The sequence below is a fragment of the Felis catus genome, chromosome A2 (genome assembly GCF_018350175.1).
Source record: "Felis catus isolate Fca126 chromosome A2, F.catus_Fca126_mat1.0, whole genome shotgun sequence".
Lineage (NCBI taxonomy): Eukaryota > Metazoa > Chordata > Mammalia > Carnivora > Felidae > Felis > Felis catus.
The window spans coordinates 18,289,825-18,311,604 of record NC_058369.1 but is presented as its reverse complement, the minus strand read 5'-3'; the positions used below and the strand labels follow the sequence as shown (position 1 = coordinate 18,311,604).

Genomic DNA, 21,780 nt, shown 5'->3' with positions numbered 1-21,780 from the left:
CCGTTCGGGCCCGCCCCGGAGCTGCCCGTCGCCGCATGCCCACTCCCACCGGAAGTGCGTCACCAGCTAGGCTCTCAGCCACCCGCGGCCGTAACTAGAAGTCGAAACAAAACAAGCGGCTGAGGCGGCGGCGACGGGACGGGGGAGGGGCGCGCCGGAACCGGAACCGACCAGACGCCGGAACCGGAACCGAGAGCGGGTTGCCAGGGCCCTAAGAGGGCTGGCGGCGGCGGCCTCGCTCGGTGAGTGGGACGGGCCGCAACTCGCCTGTCTGGCAGGAGCCAGGGAGGCCGCGACGCGGGCCCCGGGCTGCCTGTTCAAGGTCATGTGCCGTGCCAGTCTCGACTCCTCGAACCCCGCGGCGTACCGGGCCCACCGATGCGGGCGGGGCCGTTACTCTACGCCCATGGTCGGCTTCCTGCCTCCAAGAGGGCTGGCGGCGAGCGAGGGTGGCTTCCTGGAGGAGGTGGTGGAGGGCGCAGGATTTGGAGGCTGGAGCTGAGTCGCAGCCCGGCCAGGGCGCTGGTCTGTAGTCTTTAACCCCGCGCAGCCGTGTAGGCCGACATGGTCTCTAGACAGACTCTTGTCTCGGTGTCGCCGCGAGAATGGGGAGGGACGGGACCTTAAGCTGGGGCCTGGTGCAAAGAGGTGGAGGGTGTCCACCCCTCGGCTCTGGATCTGTCGTCATTGAAGATCCAGCCCACCAGCCCCCCATAGAAGAACGTTCCTCTACCCCCGCCACACATACACGCTGGGGAACACAGAGTAGTCACTGTTTGCTCTGCTCCCGTCTCAGGCCAGGCTTGAAGCTGCCAGGGGTCCTGGATTCATTGTTCATCCCTACCCTTATCTCAATTTTGAGAACTTTATTTTGGATGGAAAAACCGCCCAGAATCTACTGGCGGGTTTGTGGGAAACTGGGTAGGAGGTCGCTAGCCCACTTCTCATGAGTGAGTGGATCTAGGAAGGACGGGGATGCTGTCTGTTTCAGTCTCAAACTGGATACCCAGCCAGCTTTGGCTCTGGGGCAGGATTGCTGCTGAAAGGGTAGTGTGACAGCTGGATACCCTTTTCACCCCAGCTTTTGCAGTCCCCTCTCTGCTTGGGACAGCAGCTGGAGAGAAAAATCTCTTGGGATGTAGGAAGAAAACCCAAACAGCACATGGAAATAGTTTCAGAGGAAGGTGGGAGTTGGCAGGCAGCAGGTGGAGCCCCTTAACCCCAGGACCTTGCCTGTGCAGTGGTAGCACCTGAGTTGGGCCTGTCGTTAGCCACAGAGCCTGGTCCCTTTGCTGCTTGGTTGTCTTCTTTCTGCCTTCCTCCTTCACCTCCTACTTCTCGGGTGGTGACTAAGCAGCCAGCGAGAGTGAGGAAAAGTGAGCACCCTGCTCAGAGTGCCAGCCCTGTGGGCTGGAGCCATGGCTCCTTTCCAGATTGGTGGAGGAGCCTGGTTCCAGGCCATGGCTGCCTTGACCTGGCACCTTCTCAGTGAGGCTCCCATCTTTGTGGGTCTGTATAGCAGTCAACTAGGAGTCTCTGCCAGAAGTTGTCGTTGCCACTTGTATTGTTTATTTCCTTTTCAGAATAGTCCAAGAGTGTCCAGGGCCACATTAGGTGGTGAGATATTGCTCTGTAGGGTTAGTTGTATCCTGGGTTGCTGAGCTCTGGTTGTAACCAAGGGGCAAATTGTTGGGCCTTGGTAGTGATCACTGCTTCCTTCTCATTAGGCTGTCAGTTCCTTGTTGGAGAATTTGGCCACAAAGAGTTGCCAAGATAGCTGGGCCAGGAAGAAAGCGCCGTAGCCCTGACCCAGACGCCGTTGCCGACCCCGGGGCACTCTGGCTGTCGACCAAGCGGCTCAAGATGTCTGGTGGGGCCAGCACCACGGGCCCAAGGAGAGGTCCCCCAGGACTGGAGGAGGCCACCAGTAAGAAGAAGCAGAAGGATCGAGCAAACCAGGAGAGCAAGGATGGAGATCCTAGGAGAGGTGAAAGTGGCATTCCCAGAATGTTTGTGGTCTCCTCCTCCTGCCTTTTGAGCATACAGATTGGGGGTTGGGAGATGACAGTTCTTTCTGTGTTGGTCTGATACCAAGAGAAGAACCCACAGCAGGCTGGGTAGAGCCTCAGCTTTGAGGTCTGCATACTTGGCTGAGATACTGAAGATGGTGCTTGGTGGAGTGGTGGGGTCTTGGAGGCTGCCTCCCCATCATCATTTCCCTGTTCTTTTCTTTGTTGTCAGGGTCAGTGTCCTCTCGGGAGGAGCAGGCCAAAGAGGGTGAGTAATGAATTGGCCTTTTGGATGCTAGAGTGCTATGGGTGAGGAGGGCGCACTGGGGCTATAGCCTTCATCTGGAGCAGTCCTGTTAGGGCTGGGTCTGTGGCACCTGCTTGTCCCCATTGGGAGTTTATGGAGACCCTCACAGTCTTGTTGGTACTCCTCCTACAGAGTTGTTGCTTGATTGGAGGCAGAGTGCAGATGAGGTGATTGTCAAGCTGCGTGTGGGAGCGGGTCCCCTGCGGCTGGAGGAGGTGGATGCTGCTTTCACAGACACAGACTGCGTGGTGCGGCTTCCAGGTGTGCCCATCTGCCCTGAGCCCGGCAGTGTATTTGAATCCTCTGATATTCCCCACCACAGTTCACTGCCCTTATTCTATTTCCAGGTGGTCGGCAGTGGGGTGGTGTTTTCTATGCTGAGATAGAAAGTTCTTGCACCAAAGTACAAGCCCGCAAGGGTGGCCTCCTGCAGCTGGCACTGCCCAAGAAGGTGCCTCTGCTCACATGGCCCTCTCTTCTGGTAAGTTCCACAGCAGAGTAGGGTAGGGATACCCAGTGTGGTTGACAGGGCCTGACTGCTGTATCTTTGGTAGAAGAAACCTCTAGGGACCCAGGAGGCGTTGCCAGGGCTGCGGTGTCAGGAGAATGGGCAGGAGCCATCTCCCATTGCCCTGGAGCCAGGCCCTGAGCCCCGGCGGGGTAAACAGGAGGCCCGGAACCAGAAGAGGGCCCAGGGCCGTGGTGAGGTAGGCGCAGGGGCTGGCCCCGGGGCCCAGGCAGGGCCCAGCGCCAAGAGGGCTGTGCATCTCCGCAGAGGGCCAGATGGGGAAGGGTCCAGAGATGGGCCTGGACCCCGGGGCGATGCCCCCCCCTTCTTGGCTGAGACAGCCACCCAGGTGAGAGTGGGGTACCTGTGGGAGATGGGAGGGTAGGGAGATGGACTGCAGTGGGGGGCCACCTGCCAGACCTAGGGCTGATCCTGCCCACAATCTTGCCACAAATAGGCTGAGGCGGAGGAACAGCTCCGGGTACCACCGCTGAACCCCCAGACCTGCCTTTTGGGTTCAGAGGAGAATCTAGCACTCTTGGCAGGAGAGAAGACCGTGTCCCCCAGGAATGATCCAGTCTCCCCAGCCATGGCTCGGAGCAGAGATCCTGAGAAAGGTGACCGTTCCAAAGAGGAGATGGCAGAGGCAGCAGATGCTCTAACCTTGGTGGATGGTAAAGGTGGGGCTGGGGGTGGTAAGCAGAGCCCTAGGTTGGGTTGCAAGGTTGGTGGATGGATAGGGAATAGAACAGCCACGGGCTGGAACCTGTCCTGGGCGGTGCTGAGCTGTGGTTTCAATGTAGAGCCGGAGTCCATGGTGAACCTGGCATTTGTCAAGAATGACTCATATGAGAAGGGCCCGGATTCAGTGGTGGTGCATGTGTACGTGAAAGAAATCTGCAGGGACACTTCTCGAGTGCTTTTCCGCGAGCAAGATTTCACGCTTATCTTCCAGACCAGGTGGGTGGGGTGGCAGGAGACGGGGCAGACAGTGCACTTCAGGCAGGACATTGTATCTCATGCTTTTCTTCCCACCCTTCCTCCTGCCCTGCCCCTGCTCTGCTTCTGCAGGGATGGAAACTTCCTGAGACTACACCCAGGCTGTGGGCCCCATACCATCTTCCGTTGGCAGGTGAAGCTCAGGTGGGTGGTTCCTGGCCCCAGCACTATGCCTGTCCCACCCTGGGCTCTGTCTCCCTGGCCCATTTAGCCCAATATCCACTCCACCTAAGTCCCTGAGCTCAGCCTTTCCCCACAGGAACCTGATTGAGCCTGAGCAGTGCACCTTTTGCTTCACGGCCTCTCGAATTGACATCTGCCTCCGAAAGCGGCAAAGTCAGCGCTGGGGGGGCCTGGAGGCCCCAGCTGCACGAGGTCTGCACACGAGCTCCCTTCATCGTCCAGCCCACATAACTCGGACCCTCATCCCCACCACATGCTGCTAACCACCAGCCCCCTCATTCCCCCTTTTTAAGGTGCAGTGGGTGGTGCAAAGGTTGCCGTGCCGACAGGTCCAACCCCTCTGGATTCAACCCCACCGGGAGGTGCCCCCCACCCTCTCACAGGCCAGGAGGAAGCTCGGGCTGTGGAGAAGGAAAAACCCAAGGCTCGATCTGAGGACACGGGGCTGGATGGTGTGGTGGCCCGCACCCCCATGGAGCATGTAGCCCCAAAGCCAGAGCCACACCTAGCCTCGGTGAGAATCCTGGGTGGAGAGGGCCAAGGTTAGAGGCTGGAGAACCTCAGGGCTGCTCGCTCATGCCCCTCCTTGCTTCCACAGCCCAAGCCCACATGTATGGTGCCTCCAATGCCCCACAGCCCTGTGAGCGGAGATAGTGTGGAGGAAGAAGAGGAGGAAGAGAAGAAGGTGTGTTTGCCTGGCTTCACTGGCCTTGTCAACCTAGGCAACACCTGCTTCATGAACAGTGTCATTCAGTCTCTGTCCAATACTCGGGAGCTCCGGGACTTCTTCCACGGTGAGAGCAGGGCCTGGAGCCCAGGGCTGTGGCAGAGGGGAATCTTTTCCCTGCTCACACCTGTACTTGGCTGCTGTCCCTAGACCGCTCCTTTGAGGCTGAGATCAACTACAACAACCCACTGGGGACTGGTGGGCGTCTGGCCATTGGCTTTGCTGTGTTGCTCCGGGCACTGTGGAAGGGCACCCACCATGCCTTCCAGCCTTCCAAGTTGAAGGTGATCTGTGGCCATTCCTACCCCTGGCTAGAGTGGGTGGGGAAGGCTGACCAGCTGGGTACGGGGTGGGTGCTGGGTCTCCGTGCTCACACTTGGCCCCTGCATCCAGGCCATTGTGGCAAGCAAGGCCAGCCAGTTCACAGGCTATGCGCAGCATGATGCCCAGGAGTTCATGGCTTTCTTGCTGGATGGGCTGCATGAAGACTTGAATCGCATTCAGAACAAGCCCTACACGGAAACTGTGGATTCAGATGGGCGGCCCGATGAGGTCAGTCAGGGTTGGGGGCAGAGGTGGGCATATCTCATGCACATCCCAGTCCCCAGGGCTCCTTGATCCTCACCACTCTGCTCCTCAGGTGGTGGCTGAAGAAGCATGGCAGCGGCATAAGATGAGGAATGACTCTTTCATCGTAGACCTGTTTCAGGGCCAGTATAAGTCGAAGCTGGTGTGCCCTGTGTGTGCCAAGGTGTGAAGGGCTCCCCTGGAAAGAGGCTCCTAGCTTGGTCTAGCTAGCTTGGTCAAACTGGGGTTGGAGGCATGTGCATCTTTAGATGCTGTTTGGGCAAAGAAGCTGACGGAGGCCTTCGGCTGCTTTGTGGGCTGCAGAAATCAGGCTGGGTAGGTTTCCTGACTGAGGTTAAAGGGGTGTTTGGGCGCCAAGACAGCGATAAGGTGGGGCAGGGGTATGGGTAGTATTGGGAAGATGTGGGGTCCAAGTGAGGGGCAAATTGATAAGTGGTGAGGCTGAGCAGGGCCTCGATTGCCAGAAAGACCCTTCTAGTCTGTCTGGTGTTCTCAAACCTGAGAGTTTGCTGGTTGGCTCTGAGGCCCTGAGAGCCATCCGAGTGCCTGGATTGGGCTCCCTGGGTGTGAGCATCCTGTTCCTGACTCCCTGTGCAGCCACCTAGTGCCACTCGTGCATCCGCAGGTCTCCATCACTTTTGACCCATTCCTCTACCTGCCAGTACCCTTGCCACAGAAGCAGAAGGTTCTCCCCGTCTTCTATTTTGCCCGGGAGCCGCACAGCAAACCCATCAAGGTGAGAAGTAAGCTCCTATTTCTGGGCAATCCCGAAGACCCCGGTCCACCTCCCCCAGGGTCTCTACTCTTGTCACCACAGTTTCTGGTGAGCATCAGCAAGGAGAACTCCAGTGCAAGTGAAGTGTTGGAATCCCTCTCTCAGAGTGCCCACGTGAAGCCTGAGAACCTGCGTCTAGCTGAGGTATATCTGTCTTTCCTCAAGCTCTTACACACGTGGATCTGTGTATGTACTTAGGGTGTGCAGTCACATGTGGATGGTTGTTGGCATCCGTGTACATACACACAAATGTGCGTGTGGCTGCACAGTGGTGCACTAGGGGGTGAGGCATGGGTGAAACCAGGCTTTTGGGCTGTGTAACAGAAGTCTGTAAGTTCCCAAGGTTCCCATCATCAGTGTTTACTCCCCCTTTGGGTGAGGGCCCTCAACTGCTTTTCTGTCTTCCAACAAGAAGCTGGAGCTGGAGGGCTACCTTTCCCCCCAGCTGTTGTTCTCCCTCCATCCTGCTACTCCCTCGTATTATCCAAGATGTGTGTGCTAGTCTTTCCCTAAGTTTCCTAGCTTCCAGCCTGGAAGTGCTCTTTTCTTTGGGGATAGAAGTGGGAAGGAGCCTCCTCAAATGTGACCCCTCCACTGTAACAGCCATGTTGCAGTCTCAGCAGGACCCCACTAATTGATAGCAGGGTAGAGGCCTTCAGTGTGGTGAAGTGCTGGTTTCACCAGAGTACTGGTTGGGTTGATACTTTCCCTAGTCCTGACTTTCAGGCTCTCTGAAGCACCCGACTGCTTATTTTCTTAGGCACTGAGGCTGGTATCAGCAGAGGCATATGCTGCTTTGGGGCCACAATCCCCACTCTGCTGCCTAGACCCAGGTTCAGGTCCAAGCTTTCTTGTGCCCTGGGGCAGGGCTATAGAAAGGGCTTGTCCTCATATAGGATCTGTGTGTCCTCTGTCCCCAGGTGATTAAGAATCGTTTCCACCGTGTATTCCTGCCCTCCCACTCATTGGACACTGTGTCCCCATCTGACACGCTCCTCTGCTTTGAGCTGCTATCCCCAGAGTTGGCTAAGGAGCGGGTGGTGGTGCTAGAGGTGCAGCAGGTGAGTGAGGACCAACCTGATGGCACAAGGCCCTGTGGGAGGGGGCATTCTCAACCAGGCTGGCCTTGCTGAGCCAGACAACCCACCCTAGCGCCCCCAGGTGCCCAGCATCCCCATCTCCAAGTGTGCAGCCTGCCAGCGGAAGCAGCAGTCAGAGGACGAGAAGCTGAAGCGCTGTACCCGGTGCTACCGCGTGGGCTACTGCAACCAGTGAGGACCCCCGCGGTCCCCCCCCTTTCCCTCCTCTTCACATTTCATTTGCCACCCTATCTCCTCTCCTCTCATAGAGGCACATGTTTTAAGCCCTCCACCGATCACTCTACTCTGCCAGACTCTGGGGGAGGCGGGGCTGGCATACCCAGTTCCCAAGGCCAGAGGCTAGCCCCCGGTGGAGAGTTAAAAGAGGTGGGGCTAAGGCCCTATTCTTACTTCCTCCTTCTCTCCAGGCTCTGCCAGAAAACCCACTGGCCTGACCACAAGGGTCTCTGCCGCCCTGAGAACATTGGCTACCCATTTCTGGTCAGTGTACCTGCCTCACGTCTCACTTATGCTCGTCTTGCTCAGCTGCTAGAGGGCTATGCCCGGTAAGTGTCTAGTGGTTGGATGAGGGTGTGGTAGTTGGGGGAATAGAGACGCCAGGTAGGCTTGTCAGGATTCTTACTTGCCTTGCTGCCTGTTGCCAGGTATTCTGTGAGTGTATTCCAACCACCCTTCCAGCCTGGCCGCATGGCCTTGGAATCCCAGGGCACTGGCTGTACTACGTTGCTCTCTACTAGCTCCCTGGAGGCTGGGGACAGTGAGAGGGACCCGATTCAGCCGCCTGAGCTCCAGTTGGTGACCCCCGTGGCTGAGGGGGACACAGGGGTCCCTAGGACATGGGCGGCTCCTGATCGGGGCTCTGTGCCCAGCACCAGTGGAGTTTCTTCTGAGGTGCTGGCCACTGGGCCTGTTGAAGTTGGCTCCTTGCCTGCTGGTGAGAGGATGTCTCGGCCCGAAGGTAAGAGTCTGGTGAAAGGCTCCGCAGCTGGGTAGGGGAGTTTAGTGGGAGCTTGTTTAGGTCCTGGTAGGTAGGGGAGCTCTGATTATATGTTTTTTCACAGCTGCTGTGCCTGGATATCAGCACCCAAGTGAAGCCATAAATGCCCACACCCCTCAGTTCTTCATCTATAAAATTGACGCATCTAACCGAGAGCAGCGGCTGGAGGACAAAGGTGTCTGAGGCTATGGGTGGAAGCCGTGGGTAGGCTGGGCTGGCCGTTCTCTACAGCTACATGACGCCTCTCCCTGCCCATCTCTAGGAGACACCCCCCTGGAGCTGGGTGAGGACTGCAGCCTGGCTCTAGTGTGGCGGAACAATGAGCGCCTGCAGGAATTTGTGTTGGTAGCCTCCAAAGAGCTGGAGTGTGCTGAGGATCCAGGCTCTGCTGGTGAGGCTGCCCGTGCTGGGCACTTTACTCTGGACCAGTGCCTGAACCTCTTCACTCGGCCTGAGGTGCTGGCGCCTGAGGAGGCTTGGTGAGGATGGGGTGGCAGGCAGGTGGTTGGGCAGGGTGGGGTGGAGATCTGCTGGTCTTAACCTCACCTGTGTCTGCTGTCAGGTACTGCCCACAGTGTAAACAACACAGAGAGGCCTCCAAGCAGCTGCTGCTGTGGCGCTTGCCCAACGTACTCATTGTGCAGCTCAAGCGCTTCTCCTTTCGGAGTTTCATTTGGCGTGACAAGATCAACGACCTGGTGGAGTTTCCTGTTCGGTAAGTGATGAGCCCTGGTGATGGTAGTCAGGTTATAGGGGGTACCATCCTGGGCACCTGTTGACTCTTTGACCTTTCTCTGGCTGGGACCACAGGAACCTGGACCTGAGCAAGTTTTGCATTGGTCAGAAAGAGGAACAGCTGCCTAGCTACGACCTGTACGCTGTCATCAACCACTACGGAGGCATGATTGGCGGCCACTACACTGCCTGTGCCCGCCTGCCCAATGACCGCAGCAGTCAGCGCAGCGACGTGGGTGAGGGCACATGCAGCCAGCAGGATAGGTGGTAGGCGTGGGGGTGCAGGTTATGTTCACACTCTTCCCACTTCACTGTAGGGTGGCGCTTATTTGATGACAGCACGGTGACAACAGTAGACGAGAGCCAGGTCGTGACGCGTTATGCCTATGTACTCTTCTACCGCCGGCGGAACTCTCCTGTGGAGAGGCCCCCCAGGGCAGGTCACTCTGAGCACCACTCAGACCTAGGCCCTGCAGCCGAGGCTGCTGCCAGCCAGGTGAGGCGCTGGGGAGGCTTCATAGGCTAGTGAGCCCGATTCATAGACGGGAGGGGGTGGGGCACAGCCTCCTCTCTTCCAGCCATAGGCCCCTGGAGCTTTGGGATTTGTGATCTTCTTACATCAGAGTCCTAGTTAGAGGAATCCCCATGCTGTAGTGACACTTATAAAAGGTGCATGCACAGCAGCACATTGCTGTTGGCATTCATACAGGCACCCTCTTGGCACAGGCCTACGTAGCTGCTCTGAACCTCACTGGGTAGGATGCCATAAACAGACTGTACCCGACACTCACCCAGCTTTCCTCTGCACCCTCCTCACATGCCAGCCAGCCCACAGACTCTCATTTGTCATCACTCCCTTGTTCTGATGTGCACTCAGGACAGGGCCTGTCCAGACTGGCCATGGGCTAGGGTGGCCGCCACCCTCTGAGGTGAGCGTCAGTTCCTGCTGAACCCTAGGGGTCTTCCATCCCTTATTGACATGGGATGCCATAGGTCTGGTTGGTGGGCACTGCTGCATCTCTCTTTGGACTTGTTTCCTCCTTGCTGCCCTCTTCTCCCTTGAGCCCTCACTGCTCAGATGCAGAGGAATCCCAGTAGAGGACAGTGGTCACAGTCTATCGGGACATGGGTGGGAGGGAGCCAGATTACTCAGGTTCACAGCTCTATCCTCCATGAGCTCCTCTGTGGGAACCCTGGGCTGAAAAACTGACTAGCTAACCATCCCCCTCCAATCTCCACGAGAAGCTGCATGTCAATTGGGAAGCTTTTTGAGGGAGCCAAAATGCTGTCAAGATTCGCCTGCCCTGGTGCTCTGTCTAGACAACTCTGCAAATGGCCCATTTGGCTCCCACCTGCCCACCTCCCTGCTGCTTGACTTGGGATGTGTAAGGAGTTAGTGCCAGTAGTCTTGGGTGGGAGCATCATGGCCAGGGGACACTGGGTCCCTCCCTGCCCTCCTGCCCCAGATGCTGATGGCCATTTCCACACACTGTAGGCTTCCCGGATTTGGCAGGAGCTGGAGGCCGAGGAGGAACCAGTACCTGAGGGGCCTGTGCCCCTGGGTCCCTGGGGGCCCCAAGACTGGGTGGGCCCCCCACCACGTGGCCCTACCACACCAGATGAGGGCTGCCTCCGGTACTTTGTTCTGGGTACCGTGGCAGCTTTGGTGGCCCTCGTGCTCAACGTGTTCTATCCTCTGGTATCCCAGAGTCGCTGGAGATGAGCTCGACTGCAGGCAGCAGCTGTGAGCTGGCCCACCTGCCTGCCCGTCAGGCAATGCCTGCCTCTGTGGTGGGGACCAACTCTGGGCTTGGGCCTCAGTGTGTGCGTCTGGTGGGTGAGGGTGGGGACTGTGGCTCCTGCCGGGACAGAGCATCTAGGGTGGGTATCCGTCCAGCTGTTTGTCCATTCATCCTGCTGCTCTGACCTGTGGCATGGGGCTTAGTCCTGCCCAAGCAGCTTCCTGTATTTCAAGTGTTAATAAAGCGAGACTGTTCAGGCCCGATCTCGTCTCTCTGTCTCAACGCCGCTGCTGTCTGCGCCTGCCTTGGAGCCCTCCCTTGGGTGCCGGGGCTCTGAGCCAGCACCCCCGGGATGCCAGGCAGCATACTGGGCAGCCCCCAACCCCTGTCCTCATATTCTGTTGCAGGGACTAGGCCCTGGCCAGGCCCCCGAGGTGGCCCCCACGCGGACAGCCCCTGAACGCTTCGCCCCCCCTGTGGACCGCCCAGCCCCCACCTACAGCAACATGGAGGAGGTCGATTAGCAGGTCCCTGGCTGGTGGGGGAGGTGGGGACTGGGTTTGGGGAATCTCCCACAGAGGGCCAGCTCTTTGCCGCTTCTCCTTCGCTAACCCAGAGGACACTGGCTTCATCAGTGGGGGTTGGGGGTGTGATTGAGGTGGGAACCTCACAGGTTGGGCCCTTTTGTCAGTTTGACCCTCCCAACCAGTGGACCTTGGCTTCTCCAGCCACTCCCAGTGCCGCGTGATTTGATTCTCAGTTGTACCTTCAATTCTTTCTGACTCGCACCATAAACGTTATATAATTTTATTCTAAAAATTGTAATTTTTTTTTTTTGCATTTTGGAAGTGATTGCTGCTGTTTAAATATATTTTAAAAATAAATGATAAATAAGCAGACTTAGTGACTATGATGCACCAGGTGCTGTGGCCACCTCTCCCCATCGAGAGGGGAGGTTGTGTGTGTGTGTGTGTGTGTGTGTGTGTGTGTGTACACATGTATGTATATAGGTAGGTGTATTAAAGACCCTGAAAGTGCTCTGGTCTGAGTAGAGATGGTGGGGTCCCACTGTAGCCCCTGTGGGTCATGAAGCCCCGAGTGCCATCAGCTTTTTGGGGCCTACCTGCTGCCCTTTGATCCCACCAGTTCTGGGTCTCATATGGAGGCAGCTATAGTGGACATCACTGTCAATATCTTCTACCTAAAGGATGGGTGAATACCCCATGAGGCTCCAGAAGTTGAGGTAAAAGGTGCAGGCACTGGAGTAGCCTGGAGCTGACTGCCAGACACGTCAGGGAGGACTTGTTAGGGAACAGGAAGCACTGGGAGTATTGCCTTCCTTCTTTCCTAGTATCAGGTTTTTCTTTGCTGTAGCCTGAGCACCATCTGGATCTCTTAGTGGAGAACAGAGCAGGGGAAAAATGCTGTGGTGAGAGAGACCCTGCTCCACAAGGAGGATAGGCAGAGAGACCAGAGCTCATCTTGGCTGCTTTTATATGGAGGGAGGTTGCAGGGTCCTGGCGGGCCATTTCTTCCCTGGAGTCCCTGAGACCTTGGCTCCTGGCCATTGCCCCAGGCTGTTCACCCATAGTGGGTCTGCAGTCTTGTCCTAGTTTCAGAGCCCCTGTGACCTTGTGAGAAGCTTCCTTGACTCTCTTCATGGATAATGTTGCTTCTTCCTCTGTCCAATTGCTTGGAGGTAAGGATGGGTGTCTCCAGCTGGAGGAGATGGGGACCAGAGGTACTCATGAGGCGAGTGTTAAGATAAAGCCAGAAAGAGTATAAGGCAGGCAGCGGTGGTACAGGATCCTGGCAGCCCTGTAAGTCCATCCCTGTCCCAAGCCTCTGGGGCCAGTCATACAAGAAGGTTAGCATGTGGGCCTTGCTACTACCCTTTAGCCTTGGCTGGAGTTAGGGGGGGCAGTGAGCAGAGGGAGCTCTTGGAGAAAGCTACCCCCGTGACCAGTGTTGGCTTTTCTCTATGGGAACAACAGCACAAGGGCCGTAGTGGGGTTGCTGGCTGGGGGGTGGGGCTGGGGTTGGGAGCCTGGAGAGCGGGGTGTGAGAACCTGCAGAAATGGTGGAATTGCAAGATGACTGCCATTGGCTGGCATGCTGTGGGAGGGCCTGCTAGGTATGGGGTACAACAGGATTGTGCTGGGTCTTTACTGTGTGCAGCTCCAAGTGTCTAGCCACTGGGGGTCTGCCTGTACTGGATGCACTGATCAAGGGGCTCCGTCCATCCCTGACCTGCTGCTGTTGTGTCTGCCATATAACCTTTCTGTGGCATCTGCACTGTGGCTCTACTGCCTGTGTGCTGTCAGTTTATGCCCCGGGACCCTGCTTCTTCCCATGCCACAGCTGGGCCTTGCAGACTGTTGCCTGGCTTTTCTCCTTGTGATCATCTTTTTCTTGATTTTCTTTGAAGTGGTGCCAAGGGCTCATGCAAACTAGCCAGCCCCTGGGCTGGGCCATAAAATTTCATGATTCTGTCCTAAGTCCTAGGGCTCCAGAGGACTGGCTAGCCTGCCACTGCCTCTGGTGGCATTCTCGGTAGCACTGGTGGGGCTACATCTTCATCCTGTGACATGGAGCCACAAGGTCCACAGGGTAGGCACCATGAGAGAACCAGAAAAGGGGTTAGTCCCTGACTCCATTGAGGGGGCCATCACCAGACCTGCAGAACTCAGTGATGGTGGTGATGGTGCTGTAATCCTTTGGTGGCATCAGGTACAGAGGGGACAGTGGATGTGGCAGGCACTCTTCAGCATAGGCACCTTTGTAGTGGGCTAGGCACCTGTAGCTGTAGACTCAGCATAGGGCTGGTGTGGCTGAGGCTCCCCTTCTTGTTGCCTGTCTATGGCACCACTGTACTGCATCCCCTGCTCAATCCCCTACACCTAGTTGGCCTTGCCTGGGCTGAACATCAAGCTGGTGTCATGGGGAGCCAAGACACAGGACGAGACTTAGATATTGATAGAGTGTGTGGCACTGGGAAGAACCTGGATGTGGTCATCATGTGGGACCCAGATGTAGGCCCAGAAATGAAACTTGGTCTTTAGTGGGACATAGCCACAAAGCAGGACACAGAATATGGATAGAATGCAGTCAGGATCCTGCCCAGTTCTTGAAGGTACACGAGTATTAATGACACCAAAGCCTCAAAGAGCCTGAGTTCCAATCCCAAATTTGGGGATCTCTTCACCATGCTAGCAGCTCCAGTTCCACAAAGAAAACAGACTGTTCTGTTTTAGCCCCATTCTCAGCAGGTCCTAGAAGTCCAGTGAGAGACGGTGGCGAGACCCTCCCAAGCACAATAGGTATCCTCAAGACAGTATTTCATCTGCCCCACCCTATCCCAACTTCAGTAAAATGCCTTGTCAAACACTTGCAGATGGTTTTCAAGGTCTAACTTGCTGGTGGTTTTCGTGACATTTGCATGCTTTGATAGGGGAGGGTAATTGTGACAGAAGATTTTAAAACCAAATCATTACAGAACATCTACGAGGTGCTTCCTGGCCCAAACCCCTCTCTCTCCTGACCAGGTGTGTCTAGGTGGGCGCCTGAAAAGTGCCAGACTTACAGAGCCCGCGCTTTATCTTGACTGGATTTCCCGGGCTTCATTTAGCTCAGCTGTTTCCATGACAACTCCAAAGCTGTTAAGTCAGAAATGTGATAGGGACTCGCAATTGCTCCCAACAACGTAACTAGGATGGTCCCAAGGTTCCCAGGGCTGAAGGAAAAAAATGGAAAAGCAAAGGGCCATGCCTGCTTCTACCTCCTGCTTCTGTGCTGAGCACCTTCCCTCCAGGTCGGCGGCAAATCTCCCTTAAAGTCCTATCGCCCTCTACCCCTTAACCTCCGCAAGAGACCGCGAGCGCAACGACGGAAGTGAAGCGCCCGGAAAGGCGGGTTTGGGCAGGCTCTGCCTTTTAAAGGGCGCTGAAGACCCTGGCGAGCCCGCCCCCTCCCTTCAGGAAGGCTACCATTGGCTTTCCCTGGCGGCTTCGCTCTCTTATTGGTCAGTGGGCTAATGCCAACGTGCAGATTGGCCCCAAAGTTTTCTTTCGGTTTCCGGTGTGCCAGCGATGGCGGCCCTGGACTCCCTGTCGCTCTTCACCGGCCTTGGCCTGAGCGAGCACAAGGCCCGGGAGACGCTCAAGAACACGGCTCTGAGCGCGCAGCTGCGCGAGGCGGCGACCCAGGTGCGAGTCCCTCTGTCCTTGGCCCGGGCTGCCGACTGTGCCCCAAAGCTGGGCTGGGTCCCGATCCCGATCCTGACCTACCAAACTTGTCTAACTCAGGCTTTTCTTACTGGGCGTGGGGCTTCTCTCCTGAATCTCCTCGGACTCCCAGGCGCAGCAGACTCTGGGCTCCACCATCGACAAAGCCACCGGGACCCTGCTCTATGGCTTGGCATCCCGACTCAGGGATCCCCGGCGTCTCTCTTTCCTTGTGAGCTATGTAGCCAATAAGAAGATCCACACCGAGCTCCAGCTGAGCGGTGAGACCCCTGCTTGTCCTCCCACTTCCACCTCCAACTCCTCCCTTTAGCCAAGATCGCTGTCTGCCCTTTCTGTCAAGTGCCCCAGCATTCTCTAGATGCTTCATACTGCACTCCTCTCTAAACCCAGGCCCTGGCACTGAAGGATGGAGAGGGCCACCCCTGGTGAGACTGACTGGGGAATAGTGTAGGTCTGAGGGAAAGCCTCTTAACTGTGGTCTCAGGGCTTCTCTAGGGTGGTGGTGCAAGGCTTAACCTCTGAGGAGGCAAAACTGTGATTGGGGTTTCATCGGGGTAGGTAAGGCCTTGTCTACCTACTTCTTGGAGCTGTGATGTCACTCACTGATTCTTCTTTCTCAGCTGCCCTTGAGTATGTGCGAAGTCATCCCCTGGACCCCATCAACACCCAGGACTTTGAGCAGGAATGTGGTGTGGGTGTCATGGTGACCCCAGAGCAGATTGAGGAGGCTGTGAGTCTTTCCTTAGGCATTGGGTACCTCCTTAGTGCTGATCCTGGAAAGGAGCGGCTCATCTTCTTCACCCAGGCAGACCCAGGGTGAGACTGTGGGTGCCTAGTGCATTTCAGAAGAATGCTTTTCTGAACCACATTGGTTTGGCTTTCTTGCAGGTGGAGGCCGCCATAAATCGCCACCGGCCCCAACTCTTGGAGGAACGTTATCGTTTCAACATGGGACTGCTGATGGGTGAGTAGGGCCTGTGTCAGGGAACTATATTGTTCTCTCTGGTCATGCCTTCTTTTCTGGGTGTAAGTGAGAGAGAAGAGGGAGGAATAGAGCATCTTAAAAGTGGTCTGGTTGGGGGGGGGGGTGGTGTGCCTGGGTGGCTTAGTCAGTTGAGTGTCTGACTCTTGATTCCGGCTCTGGTCATGATGTCACAGTTTGTGAGCACAGAGCCTGCTTGGGATTCTCTCTCTCCTCTCTCTCTGCCCCTCTCCCCTCTCAAATAAACAAACATTAAAAACAAAACAAAAAAACAGTGGTCTGGCTGGTCCCAGGCTCTGGTTCTTGAGGTCAACCAGGACCTTTTCAAGGAAGGAGGGTGGAAAGTGTCCTTCTTGGCCTTTCTGCAGCTCTTTGTGCCCATGTTTCTAGGAGAGGCTCGGGCTGTGCTCAAGTGGGCAGATGGCAAAATGATCAAGCACGAAGTAGACATGCAGGTGGGCAACTCCTTGAGCTGAAGCAGGCAAAGACCCTGCCATGGACAGTGCCTAAAGTCCACTGAGGGGTAATTGGGAGTGGGAGGGGAAGAGACACTGTCCATATTCTGATGGTGGATAGTAGAGCCTGGTGTGGAGGGGCAGCACCTTGGTGGGCAGTGAGAGTCTTGGGCCTCTGGATTGTGCCTAATTTGGGGTGAGTTTCTTTTCTCTGGACTTAAGTTGCCTTATATTGTAAATAGGGGTGATAAATTGCCTTGTATTGTAATAGGGGTGCCTTCATCTCAGGATGATGGCATAGAATCACAAGAGGCTGATGGCTGAGGTAGATTGTTATCTTGATGCTGAGCCCACAGTTACTCTCTGTAAATGGCAGTTTTTGTTACCTGTTTTGCTACCAGTTTTTGGACTCTCAGGGGGGACAGAGCATTTGAGGCCAGCAAAACCATGTGAGGAGCAGAAGTGGGATGGGCTAGGTAGGTTTTTCAAGGCAGTGCTTGTAGGCAGGCCAGGAAGCCCTTAGGTGGGTGGGCAGGTTCCATCAGGTGCTTCTTGAAAGAGAACACTCCTGTTTCAGTCCTGACTCTGGTTTTTGCTCAGGTCCTTCACCTTCTGGGGCCCAAGACGGAGAATGATCTAGAGAAGAAGCCCAAGGTGGGGCTGAGTATGGTCCTGGGTCCCTGGGGATGAGGTGGGGTGGGCTGAGACTTTAGGCTGGGGAAGGGAGTATGTGACTCCAGTGATCCCAAGACCAGGAGAGACCCTGACCCAATTTCTGGGCTTCTTTCAGGTGTCAAAAGCTCGGCCAGAAGAAAAAGACCGGAGGACAGCAAAGGATGTGGTAGAGAATGGTGAGAGGCTTGAGGTTCCTGTCTGATTCAGCTCCCTGACTTCTGGGCTTTCACCTGATGGGTCCTTACAGCCCAGTCTCCTCAGGCCATTAGCATACTCATCACCCTGCCTTCTGCTGCCAGACTGGAATTCCTGGTGTTTCCTTTGTTCCCATTACCCAGAGACTAGTATGAGGAGAACTGAGAAGTCTGGCTCTGTATCTCTTATCTCTTATCTCTGTGGTTAGGGAAAGAGGGGCCCGCTTGGTTCTATTCTGGTTGCAGGATGTAGGTAGTACTGAGAGGCAACTCCCTGAGCTGAATGGGATAGTTAGCTGTGTTTAGAGGATCAGAGGATTAAGTTTTCCTTGTTCTATTCTTCACAGGTGAGGCTGCTGGTCAGACCCTGTCTCTGATGGAGCAGCTCCGAGGGGAGGCACTTAAGTTCCACAAGCCTGGTGAGCAGGCAAATCAAAACCCTGGGGAGGGTGAGCAACTCTTACATCCAGAGTATGGAGCATTGGGCTGCAGCCCAGTCCTCAGGCTTATTCTGGCCCTGGCAGGTGAGAACTACAAAACCCCAGGCTATGTGACCACTCCACATACCATGGATCTACTGAAGCAGCACCTAGAGATCACTGGAGGACAGGTGTGTGGAAGCACTGCAGGAAAGTTAGTGCCATCAACACTTGCCAGAGGGCCTGGGCTGCTTTCATGCTGCCCCATCCAACCTATCACCAGAGCCTCCCTGGCAAGGGGCATCTGTTGCTTTATAGTAGTCTTGAGTTCTGGTTTAATTTCTCTGTTCTCATTTTCTTTATCTCAGGTACGTACCCGGTTCCCACCAGAACCTAATGGAATCCTGCACATAGGACATGCCAAAGCCATCAATTTCAACTTTGGCTATGCCAAGGTGAGTGTGTGGGAATCTGGCAATCAGGGTGACCACTTGCTGCTCCCTTGATTGGATACCAGAAAAGTGTCCTTGCCTTTCCTCCTGCTCCTATAATGTTCCCAGAGCAGACAGAGGCCATGGAGGAGAATCACATATGTGATAGGTAGCTAGGAATCCATTGGGCTTATTGGGAAAAAGTTCTGGGTGAGACAGTGAGTTCAGCTTTGGGGAAATGCCCAGTGCAACCCCTCAGGCTTAGAAAGAGGCTGTTTGGAGTTGATGTAGGATTCCTTGTTTAAGGTATTTCAATACAGAGGATGAATGAAACTCCTGAAGGCATTTCAATTCTGACCTGGGAGAGCTCAGTTCAACGAGTTGGATTTTGGGAGCTGATGATGTGAGAATTCACATATTCTGTGACTCTCCTAGGCCAACAATGGGATCTGTTTTCTGCGCTTTGATGACACCAATCCTGAGAAGGAGGAAGCAAAGTTCTTCACTGCCATCTGCGACATGGTGGCCTGGCTGGGTATGGGCTGGGCAAGGCCTGGGAAGAAAGACCTGGTGGTCTTTCTTGGGCTATGGCTTGCCATTGGGTATCCCTGGTTGGATGTTCACATTGTGTCTTTTTCTGCCCCAGGTTATACACCTTACAAGGTGACATATGCCTCTGACTATTTTGACCAGCTGTATGCCTGGGCTGTGGAGCTCATCCATAGGTGAGGCCAGGTCCATGATGTAGAGCCAGGCAGGCTGCCCAGGACATAGCTATCTTGGGTGCTCACACCTTTTCCCCATAGGGGCCAGGCGTATGTGTGCCACCAGACAGGAGAGGAGCTCAAAGGCCACAACTCCCTGCCCTCACCCTGGAGGGACCGTCCTATAGAGGAGTCACTGCTGCTCTTTGAGGTGGGATTTGGGGGGTGGGGGAAGCAGCTGGATCTTTGTGGGTCAGGATGCTGAGAAAGAGATGCCTCTGTGCTGAGAGGCAGCCTGAGGCCTTGCTCCTGTCAGGCAATGCGCAAGGGCAAGTTTGCAGAGGGTGAGGCCACACTGCGGATGAAGCTGGTGATGGAGGATGGCAAGATGGACCCTGTGGCCTATCGAGTCAAGTACACACCACACCATCGCACGGGGGATACCTGGTGGGTGTGAGCATGGGGTGGGGCTGTGGAGTTGTAGAGTGGGGTGGTGGGCCACGGGTAGGGCAGAGTGGGGTTGGATGGTGGGGCCCATTGCCTATGCCCTGCAGGTGCATCTATCCCACCTATGACTACACACACTGCCTCTGTGACTCCATCGAGCACATCACCCACTCACTCTGCACCAAGGAATTCCAGGCCCGGTGAGGGAGCTGGGCCCGTGGGTGGGTAGGGCCAGTGGGATTCTAGTAGCCCTTCCTGTGGTCTCTGTCTGGTGTGAGGTGGCCAGACCTGACTCTACCTTCCCACCCCAGACGCTCTTCCTACTTCTGGCTGTGCAATGCATTGGATGTGTATTGCCCTGTTCAGTGGGAGTATGGCCGTCTCAACCTTCACTATGCTATTGTGTCTAAGAGGAAGATTCTCCAGCTTGTGGCAGCTGGTGCTGTGCGGTAGGTGTAATCGTTTGCCTCATTATACGTTGGCGGTACTAGTGGCATGTACTGCCAAAGGGCTTTTCACCACCTCCTTGCCCACAGGGATTGGGACGACCCACGGCTCTTCACGCTCACAGCTTTACGTCGGCGGGGCTTCCCGCCTGAGGCCATCAACAACTTTTGTGCTCGGGTATAGCCCAGTGGGTTTGGTGGGCAGGTAGGGATTGAGGACAGCATTTGCGGTGTTGCTGACTGATGCTGATCTTTCCTGCTAGGTGGGGGTGACAGTGGCACAGACCACAATGGAACCCCATCTGCTAGAAGCCTGTGTGCGTGATGTGTTGAATGACACAGCCCCACGGGCCATGGCTGTGCTGGAACCATTACAGGTCATCATTACCAACTTTCCTGCTGCCAAGGTAGGTATGCCTCAATGTGTGCGTGCGTGTGTGCGTGTATGTGTGTTGGGGGTGGTGCACCTGGGTCTGGGCACGGGGGGGGTCTCAGTGCCTAGTGTGACTCAGACACCTATCTCCTGCTATAGTCCTTAGACATCCAGGTGCCCAACTTCCCGGCTGATGAGACCAAGGGCTTCCATCAGGTTCCCTTTGGACCCATAGTCTTCATTGAAAGGACTGACTTCAAGGAGGTAAGTGGGTGCGGAGGGTACTGTTTGCTGCTAAGCCCCGTCCTGAGGTCCCTTTATCCTCCTCTGTCAGCCCACCTACTTCTTACTTCAGATGAGTCAGTCCCTGCCAGACATAGAGATGGGGGAGAAGCCTCTTGTACCTATTTGACCCATTCAGTCTCTTGTGTCTGCATCACTTCCTACCTCTAGGAGCCAGAACCAGGCTATAAGCGCCTGGCGTGGGGCCAACCTGTGGGCCTGAGGCATACAGGCTACGTCATCGAGCTGCAGCATGTTGTCAAGGTGAGAGCTGGCTGCAGTCTTCCTACCTCAGTGCTTGCTGCAGGGAGGATCTGGGTACGTGCAGCTTCCAGTCCTTTTAGTGGTTCCCAGGTCTAATTGCAGGCCCCTTGACTTCCAGGGTCCCAGTGGCTGTGTAGAGAGCCTGGAGGTAACCTGTAGACGGGCAGATGCTGGAGAAAAGCCCAAGGCCTTTATTCACTGGGTGTCACAGCCTCTGACATGTGAAATTCGCCTCTATGAGCGACTGTGAGTGAACAGAGCTGGGGTGCGGGCAGATACAAGATGGGCATTGCCTGCTGTGGCTACCCAGCTGGAGTCTGACCTTCATTCTGGCTGCAGATTTCAGCACAAGAACCCTGAAGATCCTGCTGAAGTGCCTGGTGGATTCTTAAGTGACCTGAACCCGGTAGGCTCCTGGGGTGTAAGGTGAGGGTGGTGGGTCTCCCTGGCTGGATGGCCACCTGAGTTCCCTGCCCACAGGCATCGCTACAAGTGGTGGAGGCAGCGTTAGTGGACTACTCTGTGGCCCTGGCAAAGCCCTTTGACAAGTTCCAGTTTGAGCGGCTTGGCTACTTCTCCGTGGATCCAGACAGCTGCCAGGGACAGGTGCTTTTTACCTGCTTGCCCTTTCTACAACAATGCACTTGTGGCAGCCATTTACTGTGGCATTTACTTTGCCAACATTCCCTTAGTTAACTGAGTTGGGGTTCATGTTTTACTGATGAGGAAATGGGTTCAGAGGTCCATGCACAAAATTTTGTATGGACCCTGGCTTTCTTACTCCTCAAGGTGTAGGGGTCAGCCATAGTGGTGGTTATAATCCTTATAAAATGGAGGCCCAGAGCCATCAGTCCCCTACTCACAATCATAAAGTTATTGAGAACCTGAGTGTTCTGACCCTCAGCTCCTCAGGGACGAGGTGAGGGTAGGGTCCAGTGAGGTCTGGGCCTTCTAGTCTGGTTCTGGCTTGGTTGTCATTCTTCCCCCTCTGCCATCCAGCTTGTCTTCAACCGGACTGTCACACTGAAGGAGGACCCAGGAAAGGTGTGAGCTGTAAGGAAGCCTCATGGACCTACCTCATCCTTCTGGAAGCTAGGGGTACCCAGACTCCATGTCAATAAAGAACAGCTAAATTCCCTGGAGTCTGTGTGTTATCTGTCTGCACTTCCAATCTCTGAGGACCTTAGAGATTTG

General features: G+C 55.5%; 2 protein-coding genes across 16 annotated transcripts; both read left to right on the top strand.

Moving 5' to 3' along the window:
• Positions 1-75: 75 nt before the first annotated feature.
• On the top strand, positions 76-11,569 carry USP19 (ubiquitin specific peptidase 19). Of its 15 annotated transcripts, none has more exons than XM_045049946.1 (27): positions 76-242; positions 1,728-1,987; positions 2,242-2,277; positions 2,449-2,577; positions 2,664-2,797; positions 2,874-3,173; positions 3,282-3,498; positions 3,628-3,784; positions 3,896-3,967; positions 4,083-4,198; positions 4,306-4,520; positions 4,605-4,800; positions 4,884-5,017; positions 5,127-5,285; positions 5,374-5,484; positions 5,947-6,057; positions 6,139-6,240; positions 7,017-7,157; positions 7,249-7,367; positions 7,604-7,741; positions 7,841-8,154; positions 8,258-8,368; positions 8,456-8,672; positions 8,756-8,908; positions 9,004-9,164; positions 9,246-9,424; positions 10,424-10,933. In XM_045049946.1, exons 2-27 carry the CDS (start codon positions 1,864-1,866, stop codon positions 10,649-10,651), a joined length of 4,074 nt encoding a protein of 1,357 aa, XP_044905881.1. In that variant the 5' UTR covers positions 76-242; positions 1,728-1,863; the 3' UTR covers positions 10,652-10,933. The 15 variants fall into 15 exon arrangements, with proteins under 15 accessions (XP_044905881.1, XP_044905879.1, XP_044905872.1 ...); XM_045049944.1 differs by having other exon boundaries at positions 4,300-4,520; XM_045049937.1 differs by having other exon boundaries at positions 3,282-3,504; positions 4,300-4,520.
• Positions 11,570-14,714: 3,145 nt separating this feature from the next.
• On the top strand, positions 14,715-21,728 carry QARS1 (glutaminyl-tRNA synthetase 1). The gene is made up of 24 exons (XM_003982213.5): positions 14,715-14,875; positions 15,027-15,174; positions 15,535-15,644; positions 15,803-15,878; positions 16,287-16,351; positions 16,952-17,005; positions 17,142-17,202; positions 17,568-17,639; positions 17,745-17,830; positions 18,008-18,094; positions 18,506-18,605; positions 18,717-18,795; positions 18,877-18,985; positions 19,091-19,221; positions 19,329-19,421; positions 19,533-19,670; positions 19,758-19,845; positions 19,931-20,074; positions 20,200-20,304; positions 20,494-20,586; positions 20,705-20,832; positions 20,926-20,992; positions 21,067-21,192; positions 21,586-21,728. Exons 1-24 carry the CDS (start codon positions 14,759-14,761, stop codon positions 21,634-21,636), a joined length of 2,328 nt encoding a protein of 775 aa, XP_003982262.1. The 5' UTR covers positions 14,715-14,758; the 3' UTR covers positions 21,637-21,728.
• The last annotated feature ends 52 nt before the right edge of the window (positions 21,729-21,780 follow it).

Excerpts from the sequence above, each read along its gene's own strand:
- USP19 (XM_006928767.3), top strand. The coding sequence starts at position 1,864 with ATGTCTGGTGGGGCCAGCACCACGGGCCCAAGGAGAGGTCCCCCAGGA. Across the intron at positions 7,368-7,603 it reads CGCGTGGGCTACTGCAACCA|GCTCTGCCAGAAAACCCACT; the intron begins GTGAGGACCCCC and ends CCTTCTCTCCAG. Across the intron at positions 9,425-10,423 it reads CCGAGGCTGCTGCCAGCCAG|GCTTCCCGGATTTGGCAGGA; the intron begins GTGAGGCGCTGG and ends CACACACTGTAG.
- QARS1 (XM_003982213.5), top strand. The coding sequence starts at position 14,759 with ATGGCGGCCCTGGACTCCCTGTCGCTCTTCACCGGCCTTGGCCTGAGC. Across the intron at positions 17,640-17,744 it reads ACTTAAGTTCCACAAGCCTG|GTGAGAACTACAAAACCCCA; the intron begins GTGAGCAGGCAA and ends TGGCCCTGGCAG. Across the intron at positions 20,587-20,704 it reads AGCTGCAGCATGTTGTCAAG|GGTCCCAGTGGCTGTGTAGA; the intron begins GTGAGAGCTGGC and ends CTTGACTTCCAG.